This window comes from Plodia interpunctella, chromosome 2, assembly GCF_027563975.2.
Source record: "Plodia interpunctella isolate USDA-ARS_2022_Savannah chromosome 2, ilPloInte3.2, whole genome shotgun sequence".
Taxonomy (NCBI): domain Eukaryota; kingdom Metazoa; phylum Arthropoda; class Insecta; order Lepidoptera; family Pyralidae; genus Plodia; species Plodia interpunctella.
Window position 1 is genome coordinate 3,984,949 of NC_071295.1, and position 24,292 is coordinate 4,009,240.

General features: G+C 36.9%; 3 protein-coding genes across 4 annotated transcripts; 2 read left to right on the forward strand and 1 right to left on the reverse strand.

Moving 5' to 3' along the window:
• The first annotated feature begins 824 nt into the window (after nucleotides 1–824).
• LOC128682112 (mitochondrial enolase superfamily member 1-like) lies at nucleotides 825–7,126 on the forward strand. The gene is made up of 9 exons (XM_053766646.2): nucleotides 825–973; nucleotides 1,291–1,509; nucleotides 1,722–1,844; nucleotides 2,704–2,854; nucleotides 3,180–3,337; nucleotides 3,774–3,916; nucleotides 5,580–5,743; nucleotides 6,024–6,205; nucleotides 6,521–7,126. The coding sequence occupies exons 1-9, from the start codon at nucleotides 878–880 to the stop codon at nucleotides 6,653–6,655; spliced, it is 1,371 nt and encodes a 456-aa protein (XP_053622621.1). The 5' UTR covers nucleotides 825–877; the 3' UTR covers nucleotides 6,656–7,126.
• On the reverse strand, nucleotides 7,123–16,438 carry Ctf4 (Chromosome transmission fidelity 4). Its single transcript, XM_053766632.1, has 17 exons — nucleotides 16,248–16,438; nucleotides 15,763–16,006; nucleotides 15,404–15,586; nucleotides 14,883–14,946; nucleotides 14,696–14,811; nucleotides 13,767–13,935; nucleotides 13,368–13,499; nucleotides 12,697–12,901; nucleotides 12,096–12,278; nucleotides 11,557–11,719; nucleotides 11,077–11,203; nucleotides 10,613–10,815; nucleotides 10,150–10,248; nucleotides 9,858–9,953; nucleotides 8,402–8,716; nucleotides 8,079–8,219; nucleotides 7,123–7,472 (listed from the first exon to the last, which is right to left on the reverse strand). The coding sequence occupies exons 1-17, from the start codon at nucleotides 16,322–16,324 to the stop codon at nucleotides 7,206–7,208; spliced, it is 2,784 nt and encodes a 927-aa protein (XP_053622607.1). The 5' UTR covers nucleotides 16,325–16,438; the 3' UTR covers nucleotides 7,123–7,205.
• Cth (Cystathionine gamma-lyase) lies at nucleotides 14,396–24,248 on the forward strand. Of its 2 annotated transcripts, none has more exons than XM_053766669.2 (8): nucleotides 14,396–14,463; nucleotides 17,375–17,527; nucleotides 17,649–17,845; nucleotides 18,032–18,122; nucleotides 20,054–20,321; nucleotides 21,504–21,656; nucleotides 22,587–22,761; nucleotides 23,299–24,248. In XM_053766669.2, the coding sequence occupies exons 2-8, from the start codon at nucleotides 17,375–17,377 to the stop codon at nucleotides 23,441–23,443; spliced, it is 1,182 nt and encodes a 393-aa protein (XP_053622644.1). In that variant the 5' UTR covers nucleotides 14,396–14,463; the 3' UTR covers nucleotides 23,444–24,248. The 2 variants fall into 2 exon arrangements, with proteins under 2 accessions (XP_053622644.1, XP_053622636.1); XM_053766661.1 differs by lacking the exon at nucleotides 14,396–14,463 and adding an exon at nucleotides 16,780–16,992.
• Nucleotides 24,249–24,292: the final 44 nt, after the last annotated feature.

Genomic DNA, 24,292 nt, shown 5'->3' on the forward strand with positions numbered 1-24,292 from the left:
CGATATCGATATTGTGTAGGAGCCATTAGGTTGATTAATTTTTACACGCTAGGCGCGTTTTATCGCAAAAATAAAAGTAAATTAAACGCCGCATTGCATTAAAATATACTTGCTTACTAATTTGAAATCCGTGTTTCAAAAAAGTTCTAAAAGAACTATTATGAAGGAAACAAGCATTTTCATGGCCATTCACTGATTGTTGTTTGTGTTTGCATGTTAGTTTCGCGGCATCTGTTCCGTTGTGTGACGTCTTGTTTGTCGAACAGCAATAATGTTGTTCACCACCATGGTGTCTTCAGATTCGCTCAGTAGCTATTCAAATTCGTTGGTAACTAGGATTTAAAAAAATATCTGGAATTAGTTATCCTTTGTCAGAAAATTTCTGTGTGACTTACAAATTATTTTGTATAGTTCAGTAGACATTGTTGTATGTGACTATGACTATTAATCTGTAACAAACACCTTCAAGGTTGCAGTGTCTTTTCTTTTATTATCACGATATATTATAAAAATTAGCTTGTGCCCCGCGTATTCAACCTGGTAGGTATTTTGTTTGAACTTAGCGCTAATCTCTAGAGGTGCGATTTGAATAGTTATTTGTGCCTCTGATAGGTTGGCTATCCAGACGAGTCTACTCAGTAGACGGGAGCGAACTGGCGCGGCACGACTATATAGTAGTTACATATCACGTGATAAGCAGATAATCTGTGTAAAAATATCAACGGCCTATCGTGTGTTGATGAGAACCACATCCCATTATTAACTAAAAAAAACAAAGTGATAAACCGACTTAATCATTAAGAAGTTATCTTATGTCATTGTAGGTCGGAATATAAAATTAGTGTCTCGAGTTATCGCTGAGAGTATACGCTGCATAATGCCGCTCAATAGAAATGGTCTTAAAATCGTCTCTTTAGACGTTAAAGACGTGAGGTTTCCCACTTCTCTTGGAGGCCATGGTTCTGATGCATTGGTAAGTAACTTATTATTATTATTATTTTAGCTTTATTCGAAGGTTCACTGTAGGTATGTACTTTTTGTATCTATGTACTTTTTAAAATTATTGTTAAATCGCACTAAAATAAATATAATTGGAAGTCCTGTATTATATGGCGCGAACCGCAGAAAGCTAAACTGTGATAGACGATAGTTAAGTAGGTCTTTATCAGTGTCGGCGCTACTACTAGAGGCTAGAGAGGAGAGGATTTATCTTAGAACAACATATATTAACAGTAAATACATATTTGTTCTGTTTTTCTTATGAAGGTCTGTCTAATAAAATCATTCCAGCATACGGATCCAAACTACTCGTGCGCATACGTGACCACGACTACCGAGAATGGCTCTCAGGGTTTCGGTCTGACGTTCACGTGCGGCCGCGGCACCGAGGTGGTGGTGCTGTGCATACGCGCATTGAAGCGGTTCGTCGTGGGCAAGAATGCTGTAGACATCTTCCAGAACTTCGCCAGCTTCTGGCGCGCCATCACCAATGACTCTCAAATGCGATGGGTACGTTGCTCCTGTATCTGAATATTAACCATTACGGCTAATGCCTCACTATAGGAAATTATTTTGCAAAATTTTGGCGGGTTCGACGTACAACTACCTATACAATGTACGATAATTCGCGTCGGCATCTGAGTTCGCCGATAGTGTGGAAAAGCCGTAAAGGATAAAATTCTACAAACCGACAGGTACTAAATTATTAATCTCTATATCAGATTGGGCCTGAGAAGGGAGTGGCTCACCTGGCGGCGGCCGCCATATTGAACTCTCTGTGGGACCTGTGGGCGAGGCTGGAGAACAAACCGCTGTGGAGGCTGCTCGTCGACATGGAGCCCGAGGTAACTTGCTTTTGTTTCTTACTAGCTGTGCCCCGCGGTGTGGGATCAACAGGAAACATTGATGCGATAACGAATGTTTCCTGTTGATCCCACACCGCGTTATTCCACTCCCTCATATCTTTGTCCCCGTAGTGGAGAATAAGAATTATTATATTTTTTATTATTATTCACAATTACAATAGATTAATGATAAATATAGTTCTGAGACATTTTCATGATGACCCTGACCTCGCGGACATTTCTTATTTAGTGATAGAAATATGAAAAAGTAATGTTGAAAATATTCCTGTTGTAGGGGGCCAAATGGAAGTAAAGTTCCTGTTGGCCTCCATGGGGGCAAAGACGTGAGGAACACACGTATATAACGAGCGGATTTAATCGGATCCCTAATAGCCTTCCTCAATAGCTGGATAACATTGTCATCCATCATTTTATCATAGAAATAATTTTTCACAATACATTACAACGACAAAATAAGTTCTTAAATACTTAAATAAGTTATCAGTAAGCGTGAACATTGATAACATAATGTGTAATGTATCAGTTTCGTTATAGGTACCGACCTATAACAAAACTGATATTTTACACATTACATACCTACCTATACCGACTTTTGATATAATCGCAAAATTAACCAGTTATTTAGGAAAGGACGTAATCGTAAAGTCGATAGGTACTTACCAGCTGAAAATGTAAAAGATTATGTTAAAATGTCGTCCATAATTTATGTCAAAATTTAATTATATGCTATTAGAATTTCGTTATAAAGGTCTACTTACATGAAATTAAAATAACTTGTTCACCTAATCGCCGTTTTCAGGAATATTTATTCTTATTTTGAACACAGAAAATCTTTTAGGAACTGGTGTCTACTATTGACTTCCGTTACATCACCGATGTCGTCACTAAGGAGGAGGCCATCCAGATGCTCAGAGCAAAGAAAGCAGGCAAAGCTGAAAGGGTCCAATATCTGATAGAGAATGGATACCCCGCATATACGACTCAAGTCGGTAGGTACTTGGACTAAAGTGGAACTAGCATGAATATTTACGAGGACAACAGATTTTATTTATGAAATTGATAACGTACGTATTACCGTACTATTAACTTTCCTTTCCATTTAAATATTAGTGATGGTAATACGATTTTGTTCTCGTAATTGTTTGTGACTCTTGAAAGACTGGAAACATTTTTGGATTCAAAAATTGGATTAAAAAATTAATAGAGTATAAAAAAAATTTGGACAGAAACTTAGTAGTGAAAATTCTATATCTTTGTCAAATATAAATCAACATTAGTGGGTTTACAATGTGCATTTTGCTATTCTCGCCTCAGGATGGATGGGTTATAGTGATGAGCTGGTTCAGCAGTTGTGCGAGAAGTACCTGAAGCTCGGGTTCACGAACTTCAAGGTCAAGGTCGGGGTCAACCTCGCCGACGACCTCAGGAGATGCACCGCTGTGCGCAAGCACATCGGGAAAGACAACGTATTGGTGAGTTTTCTAAAATCATAGAACATAATCAACAGGATGACATCACTGTGTTTAAACAAAATAGCACGGTTGGACGACATCAGTAAATATTGTGACGTAAAGTTCCTTGTGGGACGGGACACAGAATCTTACCGTGGGTGGGTTAGGTTAGCGCTGATTCCTTTCTGCAACCTATATAATTGTGTCATCAAGTACTTACACTACTATACTAATGTACTGTAGCTGTAAAATCTATACACAGTCGAACGGCGAACTTATATGCTGAGTTTGTATCTATGATAACTTTTCTTACCGCGAGGAAAAACCTGCAATACACGGCGAAGTCTGGCAAACTATTTGCCGATAGTTTGGAGCGGAATAAACCGAAGTAAATTTGTGTTTGAAAAAAATATATTCTTAAACACATGATAATTGTGGGCGTATTATTTCTTCAAAGATGGTGGACGCGAATCAGGCATGGAGCGTGGGTGAAGCCATCGATTGGATGAAGAAGCTGGCGCATTTGAAGCCGCTGTGGATCGAGGAGCCTACGTCGCCGGACGATGTGCTGGGACACGCTGCTATTGCCCAGGCCCTTAAGTAAGTCGCCACAACTTGTCGCTAGTAAACACACCATTATTTTGTAAGTTTCGTTGACGCCAAGTGTATGGCCATTATGTGTCATTTTTTGTGTTTGTAATTGCATGCGTACTATTTTCTCGTTAAAATGGATAGAACATACATAATTACTTAAATATACCTTATGATTTAATATACGTGAGCCAGAAAGAAGTACATGAATTATACCCAAAATCAAAATCAAATCATTTATTCAGAAATTAGGCCTTCACAGGAAATTAGGACTTTTTCTCGTCATATTCTAAATTAAATTATGTTTACCAAAGCTACAAACTACTAGCATTTCGGAACGACCACTGCTGAGAAGAAATGCCGAAAAAAACTCATTCAAACAGTGTTGGTCCCTATTATGCCAGAGGGGCTTACCATTTTTTAAATATAAATTTATGTATAATTTTTTATCAGTAATATAACAATGTAAGTACACAATAAAGTACATGGTCAAAAGGTATACTGAAACATATTATGATTGTGATCAAGTGCTGATGAAAGGAAAATATATATACCTATATATATATGTATAATTAAACAAACAAAAAAAAACTTAATAAAAGATCGAGCTGACCAGTTCCCCCGGCAGCACCCGTTCACGAGTTGACGCGTGAGTCAGCCATCGCGAAGCTCAACCACAATAGAGGAAACCGGTCCACGACTCCGCTACCGGTTTGACCATTTGAGTGTGCATGACACACTTACTCGATCTCCATAATCTGACTTAATAGATACCTATGTTACTTTCAGACACTTGAAGATCACAAATCACGTATGTTTTACAAGTAAATGTCAAAATATATGTAATAAACATGTCAAGAAAATATATAAATAATAATAAAAAGGTAAGATCAAGTGTGAGAGGTAGAAGTTTTAGGAAGGGTCCAATTTATCATTTAAATAGTCGCTAATTGTGTAATAAGCATTAGCCATTAAAGCATTTTTAATATATGAATTAAATATTGGCATTGGCAAGTTAATAGCCTCTACAGGGAGTTTATTGAACAATTTTACACTTTGACCCACGAAAGACCGCCTAAACTTCTTAAGTCGGAATCTGTTCATACAAAGTTTATGCCTATTACGAGTGATTACACTGTTAACATCGCTCAATGTTTTATACAGGTGTAAGTTAGATTTAACAAAAATAAGTACGTCGAAGATGTAGTGAGATGCAACAGTCATAATATTTATCGATTTAAATAATTCTCGCAAGGAATCCCGTGGCTTAAGCCCATAAATAAAACGAATTGCTCGTTTCTGTAAAACAAAAATATTTCCTATATCAGCTGCATTACCCCATAACAATAATCCGTAAGACTTTATGCAGTAGCTGTAATACACGAGCCTAGCTGTTTCGATGTTTGTACACGCAAAATAAAATTATTTGTAATATACTTGATGGACTGCTAGATACATACGTATAAACTAAAATATCTACATAAAGTTGAACAACAGTCGTTGAAAAGAATAGTGCTTGGTTAGTAAGTATATTGTGTCTGTACTACACTATATCCATTTTAACGATTACAACGAAAAGAGGGAAAAGAGGTAACATATATCCACGTAAATAAAACGTGCATACACAAATTTTGTATCCAAGTAATGATTAGTAATGTACAAATATGTTCAGGCCGTTGGGCATCGGCGTGGCGACGGGTGAGATGTGCGCCAACCGCGTGATGTTCAAGCAGTTCCTGCAGAGCGGAGGCGTGCAGTACTGCCAGATAGACTCCGCGCGCATCGGCGGCATCAACGAAATCCTGGCTGTCTACCTCATGGCTGAAAAACTTAATGGTGAGCGCCTCAAACTAATTAAATACCAGCGCGGGAATATTTATGCAGGCAAGGAGAGCAAATACAACATTGATGCAAGAAAACATGTGTAGTGAAATAATTATTGTTAAAATTTGTTTTTGTAATTGTGTAGGGTAAAACACTCGCTGTGGATCCGGCTTATGTGGTGTGGGTGTCATAGTAGCATCAATAAACCGATGTTGAACTAGTTTTTTAAAGGTAAAAAAATATCCAGAGTATTCAAAGTTGATCATCTTTTCATCAAACCTCTTATTTTCAGTGAAAGTGTGTCCGCATGCGGGCGGAGTGGGCCTGTGCGAGATGGTGAACCACCTGCAGTTCTGGGACTACGCGAGTCTGTCTGGGGCCATCGACGGCCGCCTCGTAGAGTACGTCGACCAACAACACGAGCACTTCTACGACCCGTGCGTTGTTGAGAATGCCAGATACTTGGCACCGAAGGTGAGGGTAGCACCTTTATTTAGTTTCACCTGTGTAATCAAATCTTGCAAGAAAAATATGCTTCTGTTTATCCCACAAGGTAAAATAGTCCACGTCGCTTCAGTTTTCATGATAATCCATCATTATGATAAGCATGACCTCATGGCGCATAAAGATCAGCTCCTGATGAGTGATTCCTCGACAGTTTACTAACTGGCATGATTTTTTTCCTTTTGCCACGTTTTGAACGTTCCATTTGTCCAGATCTGTGAAGATTTCCGATATTTTATCAGAAATTGGTGTTACAGGACCTAAGACCCAAACACAATGTTACAGAATCCTGGCTACAGCACACAGTTCCTGCCCGAAGCATTGGAAAAATTCTCATATCCGAATGGCAGCGAGTGGCGGAGGATGATCAAAGATGGCGTCTTCCCGAAGCCTGATGAAGCCGAACTCGTCAATGCCTAGTTTCCTTTATTTGACCAAAATCACCATAACCTTCTCAATGGATTATTTTGACAAAAGTGTAGAGATATATAATTCTATTCAATTAACAATCTAACTTGACCGTAGGCAGAGAGAACTATAGTCATTTCGCTCATACAAAGCTCATATAAAGAGAGGCGCGTATTAGTTGAGATGCAACAGATCGTTTCGTTGTGTAAGTAAGCGTAAGAATGTGTATGAAATAGTTCATTTTATGTGGCTACGCTCATCCTTGTCTTGTATTAATATTTTCTACGATTTAAACCGATCCCATATAAATTATAAAACGAAAGAAAAAAAAAAAACAATTCGCGATAATGGTATCTCAAATTGTTTTTGGAATGCAGTTTATTGAAACTGCATACTTTAAGGAGGGAACTTTGTCATAGCCATATTTAAATAACAATAATTTGTAATCTCCTATATGATCTTAAAATAATATACAATGATATTTATTAAAAATATTTTATTAAATATTTACAATCTTAATAATACTTCTCTTACGTTCACAATAAAAAAGAAAACTACAATCTCAAGCTTTTTTCTGGAAAGCAAAGGCACTAAGTTTCGATTGTTTCGGGGCATTTGTCACAGGGGGATTCGTGGGGTCGCTGTGATCGTCGAGTTTCCTCTTGTTGCCGCTGGTGTCGCTACTGGGCTTCGACTGGATACTCTTGAACATTCGTACGGCATTGCGGGTTAGCTCTGAAGGGGTCAGATCTGGACTTTCTTGTTCCATGGTCTTCTTGTTGCGCGAAAACCAATCCACGAACGTTTCCCCTTCCAGGGGTTTTAGTGTCTGCAATCATATTGTAGAGTGAATGTCTTTTCTCACCAGTAGCGTAATAAATAGTCGAATATTACATTATGATACAAGCGTGCAAATATATTTAATCTGATGAGAATATTTGTGATAAATATTATATACGAGACGGGATTTTTGCGCGATGTGGAGCGGAGTGCAATAATAAAGCCGATAATTTAATGATCAATGCACAGTTAACATACTTGAGGTGTGACGAAAGATGTAATATTTAAAAAATATTTTATCATAAATATTTTCATCAAAATCTGCTTAGAATCTATGTTACTTTATATTATAATTAAAGTTATTGTTTATATAATGTAACATGTGACTGCGGTGAGACATTACTTCTTTAGCGATGTGCCGTTTTCGAGAACGGAGAATGTATTGACGACACATCACTAATGTGGCAAAAAATGAGACAGAGCGCTAATATATTTTATCCCTAATCGTGTGTCTAGTTTTACAACGCCTATATTGTCACTTAGCATTAAATAGATCGGCAAATTGTATGGAAAGGTTCATATCTCATTTGTTTATCTAGATGTCGATGTCTTTAGTTATCTTTGTCTTTATTATAATGAAAACAATTCTACTCACATCATTATTCTCTGAAAGGTCTGTAGAATGCACCTCCACAAGATTTCGGTCGGTCAAACTGAGCGGATTCTGTGCGGTTTTGGCTGCCTCTTGTTGCTTTCTGAATGGGTTGCGGGCACCACCCGGGGATGATTTGATGGGCTGAAAATATTAAAGACCTTTTAGACGAAAAAAACAGTAAAAAAAAATTTATGTAAATAACACGAAGAAATCTTGAAGAAAATAAAAAGTTAAAACACGAATTTACTTTTTGTGGAAATATATAGGTAAGTACATTGTTAATCGATTTTTACACTAAACTAGATCAAGAACAATCAACTCACAACCGGCTTAATAGGCGTAATCTCCACTTTCTTCTCCTTAGCCTTTTGCGGTATAATCAAACTGGCGTTCATATCCTCTGTATTCGTGACGTCATACGTCTCCTGCGTGTCCAACTCCTGGAAATGCGAGTTCTGAGCCACGTTCATCTTGTCCGCCTCTCTTTCCCAAGTGTCAGCTAAATTTGTGAGTTTATCTGCCAAGTGTATTCGCCCGACTCTGGACGCATACTTCGCTGCTAATGGTAAGAGGCGGTCGTCCTTTAGTAGCTCCATAAGTTCCAATGCCCGCTGCTCTATCTCACTACGGCAGGCCAGCTGCAAAACGTATGAAATTGTTCATTTACATTTTATAAATGGGCTAGTAGTTGATTCTTAAAATGTATGGATGAATATGTTCGGATTAATTTCCATTCCATACTGTGAAAACCTGTTTCTCAGCTTTTACGGCTAAACCGTTAAGCCGATTTTGGATGACATTTGGAATCAGCGAGCATAGCTATACTCAACAGTTAGCATGTCAGCATCTATGGTATACACACAACGCAGTAAAATATTACACAAAGAAGTAAATTATGCACCACTAGCTGCGACCCGGGGCTTTGCTCCTGTGGGAATTTCGGGATAATGTGTTATTCCAGCAAATTTCAGTCTACCAAATTTCATAACAATTCGTCATTTTGTGTGAAAGTGTAAAAACCATACGCACACATACTCCTTCTAAACTTTTTATTTTTAATAGAACTTTTGAAACACTGTGTAAATTAATTACATAATTACATATATTAATTTGTTTATGTTTTATCATGTTTTGTAGATAAAAAGTGGTATCGATGAACACATTTACTTGTATCAAAAGCTAACAGAAACCAGTTCAAGTCAATATTTGTGTGTGATAAGATAAAGGCTAATGTTTTGGATAATGGATTTCCATTGGAAGAAAAATACCAAATACCACAATATTCGTCGTGAGGACAACGTGACAGATTTATAGATGCTATATAAGGTTGCGAGGTAGATCAATTTCGCAAATTAAATCAAGTATCAAATAGCGTAAAGCATTAATAGACATAGGTAGAAATTCCTTACAATATCGGCTAGAAAGGCTCATCAAAATGGGTCCAGCTGTTCGGAACAAACTGAATTGGGAATAAGGTCTTCAAAAATCTAAACCAAATGTTAAGAAACCTTTAGGTCCTTTTCACGTCAAATTTTAATAATTACTTAACTTTTGCGATCTCTGTCCGTGTAAAACACTTTTTTTGAAGATTCAACTATGATTTTACGCGGCCGCCAAATGCAGTTGTTGCGTATTAGCTGTCAAGGCTTGTTATCACTACGTAGTATAAATAAAGTCACTTCCTACGGTCCGTCTATCCACAGGAGCCAGTCATATATACGTCCATACTTATGATATGTTTGTCTGAATGAGGACATGCAACGGAGCGCGCGCACTGACCGCGAACAGCTTGAGCGCAGTCTCCCGCTCGCCGCCGCCGCGCAGCAGCCGCTCCTCCAGCTGCGACTTCTCACTCTCCAGCTCACACAGCGGGATCTGGACACACACCAATCAATATGCGTAGATACTATGATTCATAATAATAATCCTATCCTAACTAATATTATAGCATGGAAAATGACATAGGGTACCTTTCACCCAAGAGAAATAAATGTTCCCGTGGGAAATTCACGCAGGCGAAAAAACAAAAAATGCTTCATCGATAAATCTAAAGTAGATATAGATACTGTACCTGAAACGGCAATTCTACAACAATGGGTTTAGGAACGGTGGCCGGGAATGAAGTTCCCCTGCATAGTATCGCTCGCACTGTTTGACTTGATTCCGAAACCTGGAAAAATAAAAAATACAGTTATAATCGACTCCTACTGCTAATTTAATTCGTCCTACGTTACCGTCATTATATGTGACCTAGATGTAGTATCCATATTTATAAATGCGAAAGTCTGCCTGTCTGTCATGTTTTCATGACTAAACCAATGAGTTGAATTTGAGAGGTAATAAAAGAGAAGAGGTAACAAACAAACTTATTTTCGTATTTATAATATTATTTAGGATTTCACATTAATTACAGCTAAGACATAATCAAATATTTATTATACCTAATATGTAATAATACACAAATAATAAAAGGTTCGTAGTGAACCGATGGCCTTGTTAGGTATCCAAGGAAAAATAAAACTAGTTATACTCACAGATACGATGAACCACGAGTCGGAGAGCCCTTTAGAATGCGTGGCGGTGTGCGCGACGGGCAGCCAGAGGCCGGAGCTGACGTCACAGAGGCGCAGCACGCCCGCGCTGTCGGCGGCGGCCGGCGCGCGCGCGGCCCCCAGCCAGCGCAAGCGCGCGCCCGCGCTCAGCGCCACCGCCACTGTCTTGCTGCGGGCTTGTCGTCCTACAGTGTTCCCACTTCGCTCAATGTTACAATCAAATATTTCACGTACTTAATATTATCTCACCAAACCAGCCTATCTCTCTCATTTTCGTCACAAATTTTGATGATCCAGATATAATTTTATGACATCTAACTCCTTTTGAAATGCAGTTGTAGACTATCATTTATTTATTTCAAAACATTACCACACATTCTTCAATACCTAACATCACTTAGTTGCCTCATAGAACATGCCCTAGAGGATATGAAATATAAGCTCACCATTGACAGTAATAATATCCATGGAGAGATGCTGGTCAATGACCCCGGGGTCTGTTCTGTGGTACACGACCATCACGCTCGTGTTGTACGATGCTAAGCACACTGCCGGCCCACATAGCGATATCACCTGTGAATAAACAACTTGAATAGGCTAATAACCGGACATTTTTGTTGAAAATTTGAAATTGTTACACAGATAAAAATTAAAATGACGCTCTGCAAGAGCACAACAAACATGAGCTTACAGTCTGTCACGAAAGTGATGAAAATAAATGATGGCGCTGTCTGGCTGGTGGCTCTAGTGTGCCGTATAGAGATCGTACCACGATAGAAATCCCGTGGCAATATGAGAAAATTTTAATAACATAACAGATAGGCCATAGCACTTTATCACGATAGAAGTCGTAGAGGTGGCGCTACTATCGCTGCATGTTATTGACAGCGACAGTAGCGCCGCGCCTGCGACTTCTTTCAGTATACCTGTCTCTGCGTGCCCAGGACGGTGAAGAGCCGCAGCAGCCTGGCGTCGGTGGCGCACGCGACGACGGCGGCGGCGGCGCTCAGGCACACGATCTGTTCTGTGTCCGGCATCGACACACTCCACTCCTTACTGCTGCCCACCAGGGAGATACACACCAGTTTGCTGTCCAAATCATTTATTTCTTTTTAACTGTTAACTGTGACGTGAGAAACGGTATTACATAGAGAGTTTCACTTGATAATTTTTGTACTTGAGTATTACGGATTTGAAAGTATGGTTTTCACTATTAGTTTAGGTGAAGGTTTGGGTGTATAAATTACTATCGGCCAGTCCCGGCTTTGCTGTAGTAAAACCGCAATTCCTCAGGAATCACACTATCGATTGCTAAAAACCATACACAAAACCGTCCGGTGGATTTTAACAGACAGACGCGATCCTCTTCTTTTTATAATATATGGGGTAATTGTTACGCGATTGGCGACCGGCTTCGCAAAGGGTAATTTATATATGGGAATTGTTTTCAAAACGTACAACTTACCTAGGTGTTTCACAAGCCAAAGCGAGCACTGTGGTGGACAAGCTAGCCATGGTGTGATTCAAGTAGTTATTGAGTGTTATCCCGTGATGCACATTGGTGTCATGGAACTCTACATCTATAGTGGATTCCCCATTCTCCATTGTATGACAGCGGACTATACCAACATCATTCCAACATAGGTATCTGAAAAAGATTATCATAGATTTAAATTATTATGACTTTTGAAAGAGGTATTAATGAGAACATCGAATTTCAATCGAGTATCACGTCTTTATATTTTACAGGGTAGACAGAGCCGAGAGTTGGATGACTTAAAGGCCATGTTTAGTTGGATACTTGGCTTATTGGTGGGATTGGGATTTAGAAATAGTGAAAGCTTGCTATCAGAAATTCCTCAGTTTACAGCCCTCTCTCTCGAAAAACCTATTTTCCTGGTCCATTTGCAGATTGGCATAGATAAGCTTTTTCATTCTTCCATCCCTTTTCAATGTGGTTGTTGAAGAAAATAACAAATTATGCAACGCGCGTGTGAAACCTTGGTGATACAGGCGTTCATAGACTATAAAACAAATAAATATACGATAATCCCAAACATGAGTACCTATGTTCAAGATTGGCAGGCGTGGCGGAGGGCTGGAAGGGCGGCTGCGGGGACGCGAGGCCGCGGTCGCGGGGCCGGCGGAGGGGCTCTGCTTCGGGCTGGGGCCCGAGCCCCAGCGTCTCGTTCTTGATCCGCTCCAGAGATATGGCGTTGTCGTCGTCACTGTCGTCTGCTTGGATCAAGTCGTCTACGAGATCATTGTCATCTGTCAAGTTGTTAGAAATAATGCTTATCCTTACATATTATAAAAAGAAGTTCTACTGTCGTCTGTCTGTTTGAACTTGTTAAACTCAAAAACTACCAGACGGATTTTTGCATGGGTTTCAGCAATAGTTAGTGTGATTCTTGAGAAAGGTGTATAATTTATTATGGTTTTACCCAAGCGAAGCCGGGCAGGCCGCTAGTTTACATATAAATATTCTTCGCGTCGGTAGCAGCATTACACAGAATTATAATTATCCTGTTGTTTAATGAAGGCCATTCACGCACGTCACATGTTTCCAGAGAAGTAAAGATTGTGAGGTGCTATTACCTTAAATGATATGTTAAGGACATATCATTAGCTGGACTGATTGACTGTCCTTCTCAAACACGATGAATACTATATTCGAAGTGCTATTAATTTTGTTGAAATACCCAATTATTCTATTAACAAAAAAAGTCAGAATTACCATTGTCTCTCTCAATCATTTCGATGTCATCCAAATTATCATCTGCACCAAACTTGCTGCTGTCTTTACCATAACAGTTGACTAACGTGCCCAGTTGACCCGCAACGTCGCAATACGCGAGGACACCGTTACCTAAAACAATCAACGAATCAAATACAAGGCTCCTCCTACAGTTGTTTTACTCCAGACTGAGACTCGTAGTTATTACAAGGAATAAAACACCCACACCTTCTTCTAAGAGAGAAATCTCTCATGTATGTGTTACTCCAGTTTCATCCTCAGCCATTAAGCATCGGAGCATAGGGTTTGCTAATGGTGTACCTTTGTCCCAAAAATAATTTATGTTTCAGAAAATTTTACTTTGGGTTTTTAAAGCAAAATGTAGAAAATGATTTTTACCCTTGGGGTTCCATGCTATAGCAGATACATTATGAGAAGTTGGGTGTTCTATGATGCCCATGCAAGTGCCAGTTTGTACTTCCCACACAGCGATCTGACCAGCGACCGTGCTGCCGGCCAAGTATTGGCCGCAGGGAGAAAACTGACACTGGGATATTGAACATTTGATCTGGAAAAAAATATTAATTTTATTTTAGTGTACAATTTGCTGAGCCAGAATTTATATTCAAAAACTTAAGATTCTGCAATTCTTCTGACTGCCACATAAGAGGAAAAATAACGAACTAGGTTCTAACCCGGGTTCGTTCGTTAATTTTTTAAATTATATTTTTTTAGAGTGATCTGGGTCACAGGATGTTTATATATAAACACGACGAAGTGTTAAGTTTATTCACATTTTAGCTAGAGTATTGTCGATAAAACAGCTGGTTTACAAAGTGGTACTCGTCGGTAAAGTTACACATAAAAGTCACCTGTTGGCACCCCACCTATTAATTGAATAAAACAAACGATTAATGACTCAGTTTTAGATTTGTCGGCGTGCGGTGCGGTCGTGTTCCTTTGTGACTAATAAGAGATGTGTGCACTGTACAGGGTTGTGTTGGTTATTACTTAATTCTCTGTGATTATAAGTGAGGCTCACTGGCCATACAGCTGTATGGCCAGTGAGAGAACACCATGCTGATACTGCTTTCAGGTATGTTTACTAGAAATTGTGCTTGGTTGGTTAGTACAATGGAACATCATTAGTAAATGTAACTGGTTGTGACGTAGAGTTACATAGATCCGTGCGGGACAGGTCACGGAACCTTGGCACAACTACCTACTTAATCACATTCTGAATACATATATAAAAAAAATAATATAAAATAAATATAAAATATTTTCATTATTCATAATAAACAATAAATTATAGGTAAAAGTAGTACCGAGTTATGTGTAAATGCCATTCTTTGCCCCCAAGTTGTTGAGTCTAGCAAAACAATTTCACGATTGTTTGGATATGCTAGATATTTTCCATCAGTTGGTTCAAAATCCATGCGACCTAAAAGCATTAGATTATATTATATTTACTTTAAAAGTTCATATTTAAAGTTTATATTTAGTTAAACTTACACAATGCTTTTGCAGAGTAGAAAGTATTTATTTTCTGGACACAAGAGACTTCTGTAATGATTTTCTGAAAATGATAAAAGTATTTATTATGTTTTTCATATAACAAAAGCAATCACATCCCTTATGTAGCTTATGTAGCTAGATAGTCTACTAGATCATGAAGCAAATATAGAGAGCCCTATTACTATTCCTTCAAAAGTTAATGTGAGAATATTATAGAAATGGCGCGAGGGGCGTGGTGTAAGAGGCACCGCCGCTCGCTTGCCTTCGACTATAATGTTGCCTAACGGACACATAAAAAATTTAAGCCTTTCCCATAACATTTGTGAAAAACTGAAACTTGTTACTCCAGGTCCTTAACTATTTCTGGTCCATGGACTACATACATCATTGGCCTTTATTTAAGTCTATTTATTAATGTAGGCCTCCTCCATTTAAATGCATACAGTTTGCGTCCGCAATCATGGAGTATTCACAACACCATCTCATCGGTGGTCTATACAACATTAGTTTAAGTTCACCTGTGTGTCTATATCCCAAATTCTCATCATTCCATCCCCACATGCAGTGCTGGCATATTTCATGTGTGGACAAATGGCAATGCTTAGCACAGGACCCTTGTGTTCCCCCATCACAAACAATGGAGCCCCACCCTCTAAGCTACAGATCTTTGCTTCCATATTCTCTGAGGAGCATCCTAGTGCCTGTAAAAAATGAATATTTTAAAATATATTCACAAAAACAAACACTGTAAATAACTATTTTTGTTATCAATTCTACTTAGGTCTGTTGGAGGAAGTTTCATTTTAAATAATCAGTGTGTGTGTGTACATAAACAGTTGAATAAATAACAAGCGCGATGGGAAGATGGCATAAGTACCTCAATTTTTGATGTAGATTTAATTTGTGTAACTGGTGCTGTAAACCGAGTTATAATACCATCCTTATCAAATGCTGGGAATGTGTATGCCTGCACAGCATGATTATCAGTGGCAACATAAAGCCTTTTATCCTTATAACATACTGCAAGAGCACTTTCTCCAACACAATGTGATGTTGGATCATCATCTTCAATATCTAACCATATTCTAACATCACCATCATGACCGCAGGTTATTATGTGTCTGAAACAGTAGGTACCATGTCTTTAATATATGGAGGTCTTATGTATCCCCATAAAAAAAAGAAAATAATTAGTGGTTGCTTTTGAACAAAGAAACCTTATTTTAAAATATACTCTATATTGGATAAAGTTAGTAAAGCTCACTCGCATTGTTTTGTATCTATTAGGTCAATGGAAAACTAAAGAAACATAGCTTGTTAACTCTGACATAAGTTGATGAAAGATACCAGACTTATACTTACTTCCCATCTTCACTATAGCATATATCGGTATGCCCCTCAGCGTGAGCATATCTTAATGGTTTACTTTCAATTTTCATTTTATTAAATTAAGTTGTAAAATAAATCTTAAAAAATAAAAACGATAGTGTGAAATCCTGTGACATTGAGTGACTGACGTTACGTTATCATAATTTGGCGCGAAATAAATTTGTATGTACCTACCTAGGTAGGTAATAAAAATATTTTATGTTGGCTAAACATCTTCTGAATAAAGGACCTAATACACTATTCGATATTCAGTCAGCACGCAGCAAGTGTATACCAGCAAACTATAAGTTTCTATTTCTTCTAAACTTACTTTGAAATCAGCGTAGGAAACAAAACTACCCACCTATAATAGTTGTACACTTAGTTGCATTCAACAATGTTAGACCTTTAACGTGTTTTGTTGCGTGTTGCTCTTGCCTCTGCATAGAGTTATGCCAATGCCGAGCAATACGTAAACAAAAATTGAATGTCAATGTCAAATTGTTAATTTATGCGGTTCTGACAGTTAACCCTGCCCGTGTCGATCGCAAATCAAGCATGCAAAATTGCGAAAAATGCACGACTTCATTCATCAAGAGCTCAATTTCCGTCGTGGTTTCAAGCTGGTTGGTGTGTTTTTAGATGAGCTCAGACTATAAGTTTCGTAAATTAATTGGTACCAATTTAATCTATTTTTTTTAGTAGGTAATTTACGACCAGTAAAAAAAGAAAATAAAAGGTAAGTTTACCATTCTAATTATTAAAATAAAACTAAATGACGGCTTTTAAAAAATGATGTAATTTTTGCAAAGCTGAAACACCATGCGTGACCTTGAATTTAATTTTAGATACCTAATTTTTCGCTTGTAAAGAAATAGATCTGAACCGGTTAGCAGTGAGAACGTGGGACTGTTAGGTATATCTTTATCCTAGTCTGAATAATTTCTCCCTGTGTATGAAAAGCGCATAAGTCTTAATTTAGTATTTTAATAGTCCTACCTGTCCGTCTACCAATATAGGTGTTATAGAATTTGATAAAGAAGATGATGCCATAGATAAATAATTATTATAAATTTAATTGTCCGACGAGTAACAATTATTTACCGATTTTCCTCTAACAGATGGCACAAAACGGGTTTTTAAAACAAAAAGCTGGATTCGCCACTATAGCTATTCATGCTGGCCAAGAACCGGAAAAATGGAAAAGTGCAGCTGTTGTTCCACCTATTGTTATGTCCACAACGTTCAAGCAACCAGCGCCAGCTGAACACACCGTAAGAAATTAATTATTTTAATTACTTACGTAGGTATAATAATTGTAGACATTTACTGCCAATGAACTTTCATTTATTATGACTTTATTTTGTTATACTTATATTATTTGTTTGGCTTCAGGGATTTGAATATGGGCGATCAGGAAACCCTTCAAGAAATACGCTAGAAGAATGCCTAGCAGCATTAGAAGATGCTAAATATGCACTTACTTTCTCTTCTGGTCTGGGCTCAACAACTACAATTTTAGGTTTACTAAATGCTGGTGATCATATAGTCTCCAGTGATGACGTTTATGGTGGAACAAATAGATTGTTCAGGTAATTTTGGTTTTGTGGTTACAGCTATTACATAACATTGTGGTATTATAGATGTTTTATTTTCAGATCAATTTAGTTTTTTTATAAAATGTACATTTTATGAATACCAAGATAACACTGCCATTAGATTTTTTATTATTGTCCTGTCCGTCAATGTTTTATTTTAATATATTACTTTAATTTTAGAGCGGTTGCAACTAAACATGGAATTGACGTATCATTTACGGATTTCACGGATCTCAAAAAAGTTAGCAACTCTATAAAGGAGAATACAAAGGTATGTTATCTTCTTATTATTCTATTCCGTGTGTAAATCTCTTCATTAAAATATGTGCAGCTTTTTCTAAATGTGAATATCTAGAGGTTAGGTAGATATATTGTTTTCATATTTACGATTTTTATTCGCCAACTGCAGTACTCGCCTCGGTCTTTTGCATCAGATTAGTAATTTAAATAGGTACCTAGTCACTAATTCTATTTTTAATTTGTGTCCAGTATTGTATGTTTTCTCCTCATAGGTACTATTTATCAAATAAATGGTATTTGTTTATGATTCTTATCTTAATTGTGTTGTTAGTATTCGTCTTTGAAAGAGCACAATGATAGTTGAGATACCTACTGTCTTTGATACTATCTGATCTTTTATTATAAAGTGTAATTTGTCACTTACCTATGATGATACCTCTTTATTAAGTAAAATAAATCGATATGATAACATAAGTATCTACATATTATATAGCCAAAGTAATTATTTTAGGCTCTTAAATACAACCTCTGACAATAATGGTAATATCAATAGATTTTAATACTGTGTGGATATTATTTATTTAGTTTTGCTTAATTGGCACTCCGCAGTGAAAGGGTTAAATTCGCCGGGAAAGAGCGGGAAAATCTTACTTAGTGGTTTATTACGATGTCGTTGAAATCCTTATTTCTAAATATAATTGAATTACCTATATAACTCTATAGGTTTTAATCTTGTTTCAATAAATACCTACCAAATTTTGTGATTTGACGTCGTTTATTTGAAATTTGTTAGGATCGATATGGTAGGATTCATCCAACGAATTTGCTCGCTTCGCTGGTAGTATTCGATTAGGTACCTATAATGCCTATCGCCTAAAATATTACCTACCTACGCCAAGGCCCAAGGCCCAAGAAGTAATAAGTCTTTACTTATGGACGTGATCTTTTCTAAGCGTGTAGCGTTTCATTAGTGTCAGACTTTTTTTAAAATAAAGAATAATTTTTTTAAATTTATTAACCATTTATAAAATTAATATTGTACCAGTACTTTACTTAGGAATTTATAAAATAGGATAATTAAATTGATTACTGTGTATGGTATTAATAAACACTAATGACATCCCGCGGCGGAGTTTAAAACTCCTGTAAAATTCACCCAGGTACTTAGGTAGGTACTTATAAATAACTAGGTATTGCGTTTTTTGTATAGGTAGGTAGATACTAAAACCACATACAAAATTATCTTTTCTAATTAATTTTGTATGTGGTTTTGATAAGATCAGCAGTAAGTAGGTACAGTTTGACATTCAACTATTTTCGAATGGAAAATCTCCCGTGCGCGGGGCCCCTTCTAAATCTATGGGAAAACCCAACACAATTTACTAAAATTAGTATATCTATTAATTTTCTGGCTCTAGCTTCCTAAGAGCCAAGTTATAATTACTACGTTTTACTAAGACCCAACATGTACCAAGAACAACCTCATCCATGTAAGTGCCCGTATTCATAGCCATGATGCAACCTGCATACGTGAAATTAAATAATAAAACATATTTTAGCATGTTGTTTTAAGAGACGATAAGAGGCGATAACGTTTGGTTTATAATATACTTAGTATCGCCGATCTTTGTAAATATTATGTTCCATGTATGTAACTACGTTACTTGAGCTATGCAATGTAAAACTGTTATTGTGTCATTAGATATTTCTTGAAAGTTGTATGCTCGGGTGTCTAGCTAGGTCGATTGCTTAAGTTAGGACTAGGTAGTATGTAGGCCGAGATAGATTGATTGATACATAGCCTTAGTTGATAGCAGAAAGGGCGACACCCAAACGATGAACCGGGAGCGGTGAAGGAAGAAGGTGTTCCGTACGTGAAAATTTTTCACATAAATTTCTGTATATATCTGTACTTAGTTGATCTTAAAATTGGGTAGGTACTATTATTATTTTAATTTTTAGCTGGTTTGGCTAGAAACACCAACAAATCCACTACTGAAAGTAGTGGACATTGCTGCAGTGGTAGACATAGTGAAGAGCAGGGGAGATATAATCGTGGTAGTGGACAACACATTCCTGACGTCCTACTTGCAAAGACCGCTGGACTTCGGCGCCGACATGGTGGTCTACTCGTTGACGAAGTACATGAACGGACATTCTGACGTGATCATGGGAGCGGTGGTACTGAATAACACAGCTTTGGAAGAAAAACTGAGATTTTTGCAAAATGGTAAGTACCTTCTATGTAATTATATAAATATTTATTTGCCCTTTGTTTAAAACCGCATAGTGTAAACAAAATAAAACAAATTGATAGTTACCTTTACCTTTTGTTGTTTGTAGCTATTGATTGTATGATGGTATGTATTGTTTTGCTGAAATTTATTACAATGTAATGTAACCAGAAATGTGGTGTATGTCAACATAAACTTTCTTATACCTGTATGGAAGTGCATAAATGGTTATATAATATTAGGTTTTAGTTTTTCCGATTCCTATTTATGCTGCAGCAATCTACTTTGGGTAGGTACATAATATGTATTGTAAAATGAATTCTAACATGAAGTAATACTATCTACGCCTAATGCTTTTTTAAAACTTGTATAGTTTGACAACAATATATTTAAAACAAACTGATACACATCAGTGCTAGGTCAGCATGTACGTTTCCAAAGATAAATTTTCCCTGAACTGTTTCCATTTTTACCGCCTTATCGGTGGCCGCCGTCAATTCATCCTCTACTACAAGTGCTGAAACAACAGGATAAAACTAAACCTTCTGAGGAAAATAAAACACGTTCAAGTAAAAAAAACCAGCTATAATGATGACTTTTAAGAACAAACATGACGTAACTACCTAACACTAGTTTGACTCGTTTAAATTGATACCCTAATTTACTATTTTGCTATGTCACTGGGATGAATGTGCAGGCAGAAGCTGTTTAACATGTAATTTACACTTAGACGATAATGACGCTCAAATTGGTACGGTACCGTTTTATCGTAAGAGTGTAAATTTGTTTAAGCATCATAAATATTTTTTGTTATCTATGCATACTAAATCGTGTCTACTTATAATATTTATTAGAGTACCACATTATTTTCTTTTGGTTATAAATATAAATTTCACTTTTGGTTTGTGATAAATGCTTAAATTTCTTTTATCTATGGTCTAAACATACTTAGTTGACAAATTCATTACAATTTGTAATCAAAACTTTAGTTCGCAAGATTGGGAAATTCATTTCTATAGGTACATACAAATCAATATTGCACATATATCAAAGTATTTTACAAGAAAATGGATTCCCAATCTTTATAACCCATAAATCAACAAAGAAAAAAACAGCAGTACTTAATATTTCAACCCGAGTCGTGATTCGTCAGAATATGTATTTAAAAAAACTTTCAGCAATGGGCGCGGTCCCATCGCCGTTCGACAGCTACCTGGTGAACAGAAGTTTGAAAACCCTGGCATTGCGCATGGAAAGACATAAGACGTCTTCCTTAGTCATAGCAAAGTGGCTGCAGCAGCATCCTAAAGTCACGGAGGTATTGCATCCAGGTATATCATTTTTTGTTTACTAAATTTGATTCCAAATAAAACAAACTTGCAAACAAATGGCAAACTTAATGCTAAAAGCATCTCTTCCAGCATAACCATTGGGAGAACGATATAATGATTTTTCTTTATCGCCTCATCGTATGATTACTCTCTGATATAATAACACTTCATAAATTACATTTAGGTCGACAAGCTAACAATAGGCCCTGAACTCTTATTTTAAATGTAAACAATTATACTATGTATAACTTTTTTTTAAATTCCATTTTACTGTATGACTAATAGGATACGTGATTTGATGCACTAACTGGGTGTTTATCTATGATGACTTGCAATTTTGATTTAAGCGTCACGAATAGATAAGGACTAGATAAGTAGATTTTACACAATATGTATTAACATAGAAACCGCATTTTTATCTTGATCAATATTTCCCGTAAACATTTCCAATACAGTACCATGACAAAGTATCAAAGTTTATGTGGAACTCTAAATCTATGATGTGGAACATTCAAACTACAGACAAGTTGAAGTAGGAAAAACTTACAAGATTTGATTACAGACAGACTGAAGACGGGACGGCATGAAACTAAATAAACTAATTATATAATTTTCAACATCGTTCTTTAGAACACGTACCATTTTTATTTAATTTTTCATGCATAAAATATATTTAATTTTTATGCAGTATAATAATGCTGCTCATGCAGTGATGCTTATCAGTGATGGAATTACCGCCTTGTAAACCTATTAAATGTGATACCGCTCAGCGATAAATTAACTTCGTAATGCAGGTGTGGTAGCTATATTAGTTGATAGTAAGTGAATTATGTAGACTTTCGGTCGTCTACAAGAAATAGGAAAAAATAAATTGCGCAAAGTTAGGTCATCTTTGGTACGGACACTAAACGAACGCTATTATCATTCCAGGGCTGCCAAACCACCCACAGTACGAAGTGGCGAAGAAGCAAATGACGGGTCACTCGGGTGTCTTCAGCTTCACACATTCCGGAGGCCTGCAGGAGTCTCGAAGGTTCCTCAGCGCGCTCAAAGTGTTCACTCTGGCAGAAAGTCTGGGAGGCTACGAAAGCTTGGCCGAGTTACCGTGAGTCTCTCTCCCTCTCTGTCTCTTTCTCTCAACTGGGCGTTCCTGGTTACATCTGTAACAATCCACTTAAAAATAGGTAGCTAATGATTTTGACCATCCACTGGCATGACGCCTTTAGGAATGGTCTAACATCTGTCAAGGCCGATCTCGCTCCTTACTCGCCTTTTGCGACATCCACTGAAGGATGCATAGGTCCTATTCTAGGGCGGAAACTAAACAAGCTACCGTGGGTATCATTACTACTGATTACTTTACTACTAATGTTTCTGCTACCGAGGAAATTTCTGGATAAAAGTAAAATGCCTTATAGAAATTCGTTCAGGCAATTTGTTTACAATGTTGTTTCTGCAAGACTTTAAGATCTCTTTCGTCTTTAAATCACTTCTTACTTACATTCTGGCTTACGATACTAGATATAAAGAGTGTAACAGGGGACCCTCATTTAATTGACTCAGTTGTTTGTCTGAACAATGAGAACAAAGAGTTAATTGTCAATGAATAGATAAAAATACAAAGGAAATGTTTTCTTTACAGATCAGTGATGACACACGCGTCCGTCCCTGCTTTACAAAGAGAAGAATTGGGTATAACAGACTCTTTGATACGTCTTTCGGTTGGATTGGAGGACACTATAGATCTTATCGATGATTTAGAACAAGCTTTTAAAGCCGCCTTTTAAGATTAAATTATTATTTTTTATTATCATGAACGTTATACTGCGTACACTGCGCGTAATCATGTTAATTCGCCAAGCGAAGATGTGTTTCATGTTTGTGAAATGTTAATATCGTAGCTGACTATGAGATTCAGCTAGAAAAATTTAAATTAATTTTGAAATGTGACAACATAACAGAAAAAGATTAGGATTCATGCCTATATAGAAATTAACTCTTGGAAGTTCTGTTTTTCAATAGTTGCTACCTATGTAAGACATTACGTATAGACGTAGGCGTAAGTGTAATAAGGAAGTTCCTCTTAAAGTCGGGGCCATTTTGGGTTCTGAAAATAAAAATTGGTTTATCATTTTCACCTTGTTTAGTGAAATACAAACCAGCCATTGAAACTATGACGGAAACGGAATAAAGTCAGCTACGATCTGTAACGTATATAAGTCTGTTATACAGAGACATTTACGTACCTAATATAATAATGGAAGCATGTTCCTTTTTACCCACAATAGAATGACAAAGTAATCCAGTCCAATCATTCAATCTAACAGTCATTCGAGTATTCATACAATGTTAATTCACAATGGGTTCAAGTGAGGCTAAACGTATTCAACTTAAGGTTAAATATGTACATTTTTTACAAAATGATTGCGTACCTCTCCTCTATTTTGTTCCTGTTACATCAGAAGAATATTTTTTAAAACGTTTTATTTAATTAAACAGCACATGTTTTATTTATTCCAATGACTTTACAAAGTATCTATCTGTATGCAAATACATGTGATTAATAAATTATTTATTGTTACAATATTAAAACGGAAGATTTTATTCAATTTTAAAAATAATATAAAAATTCCTTT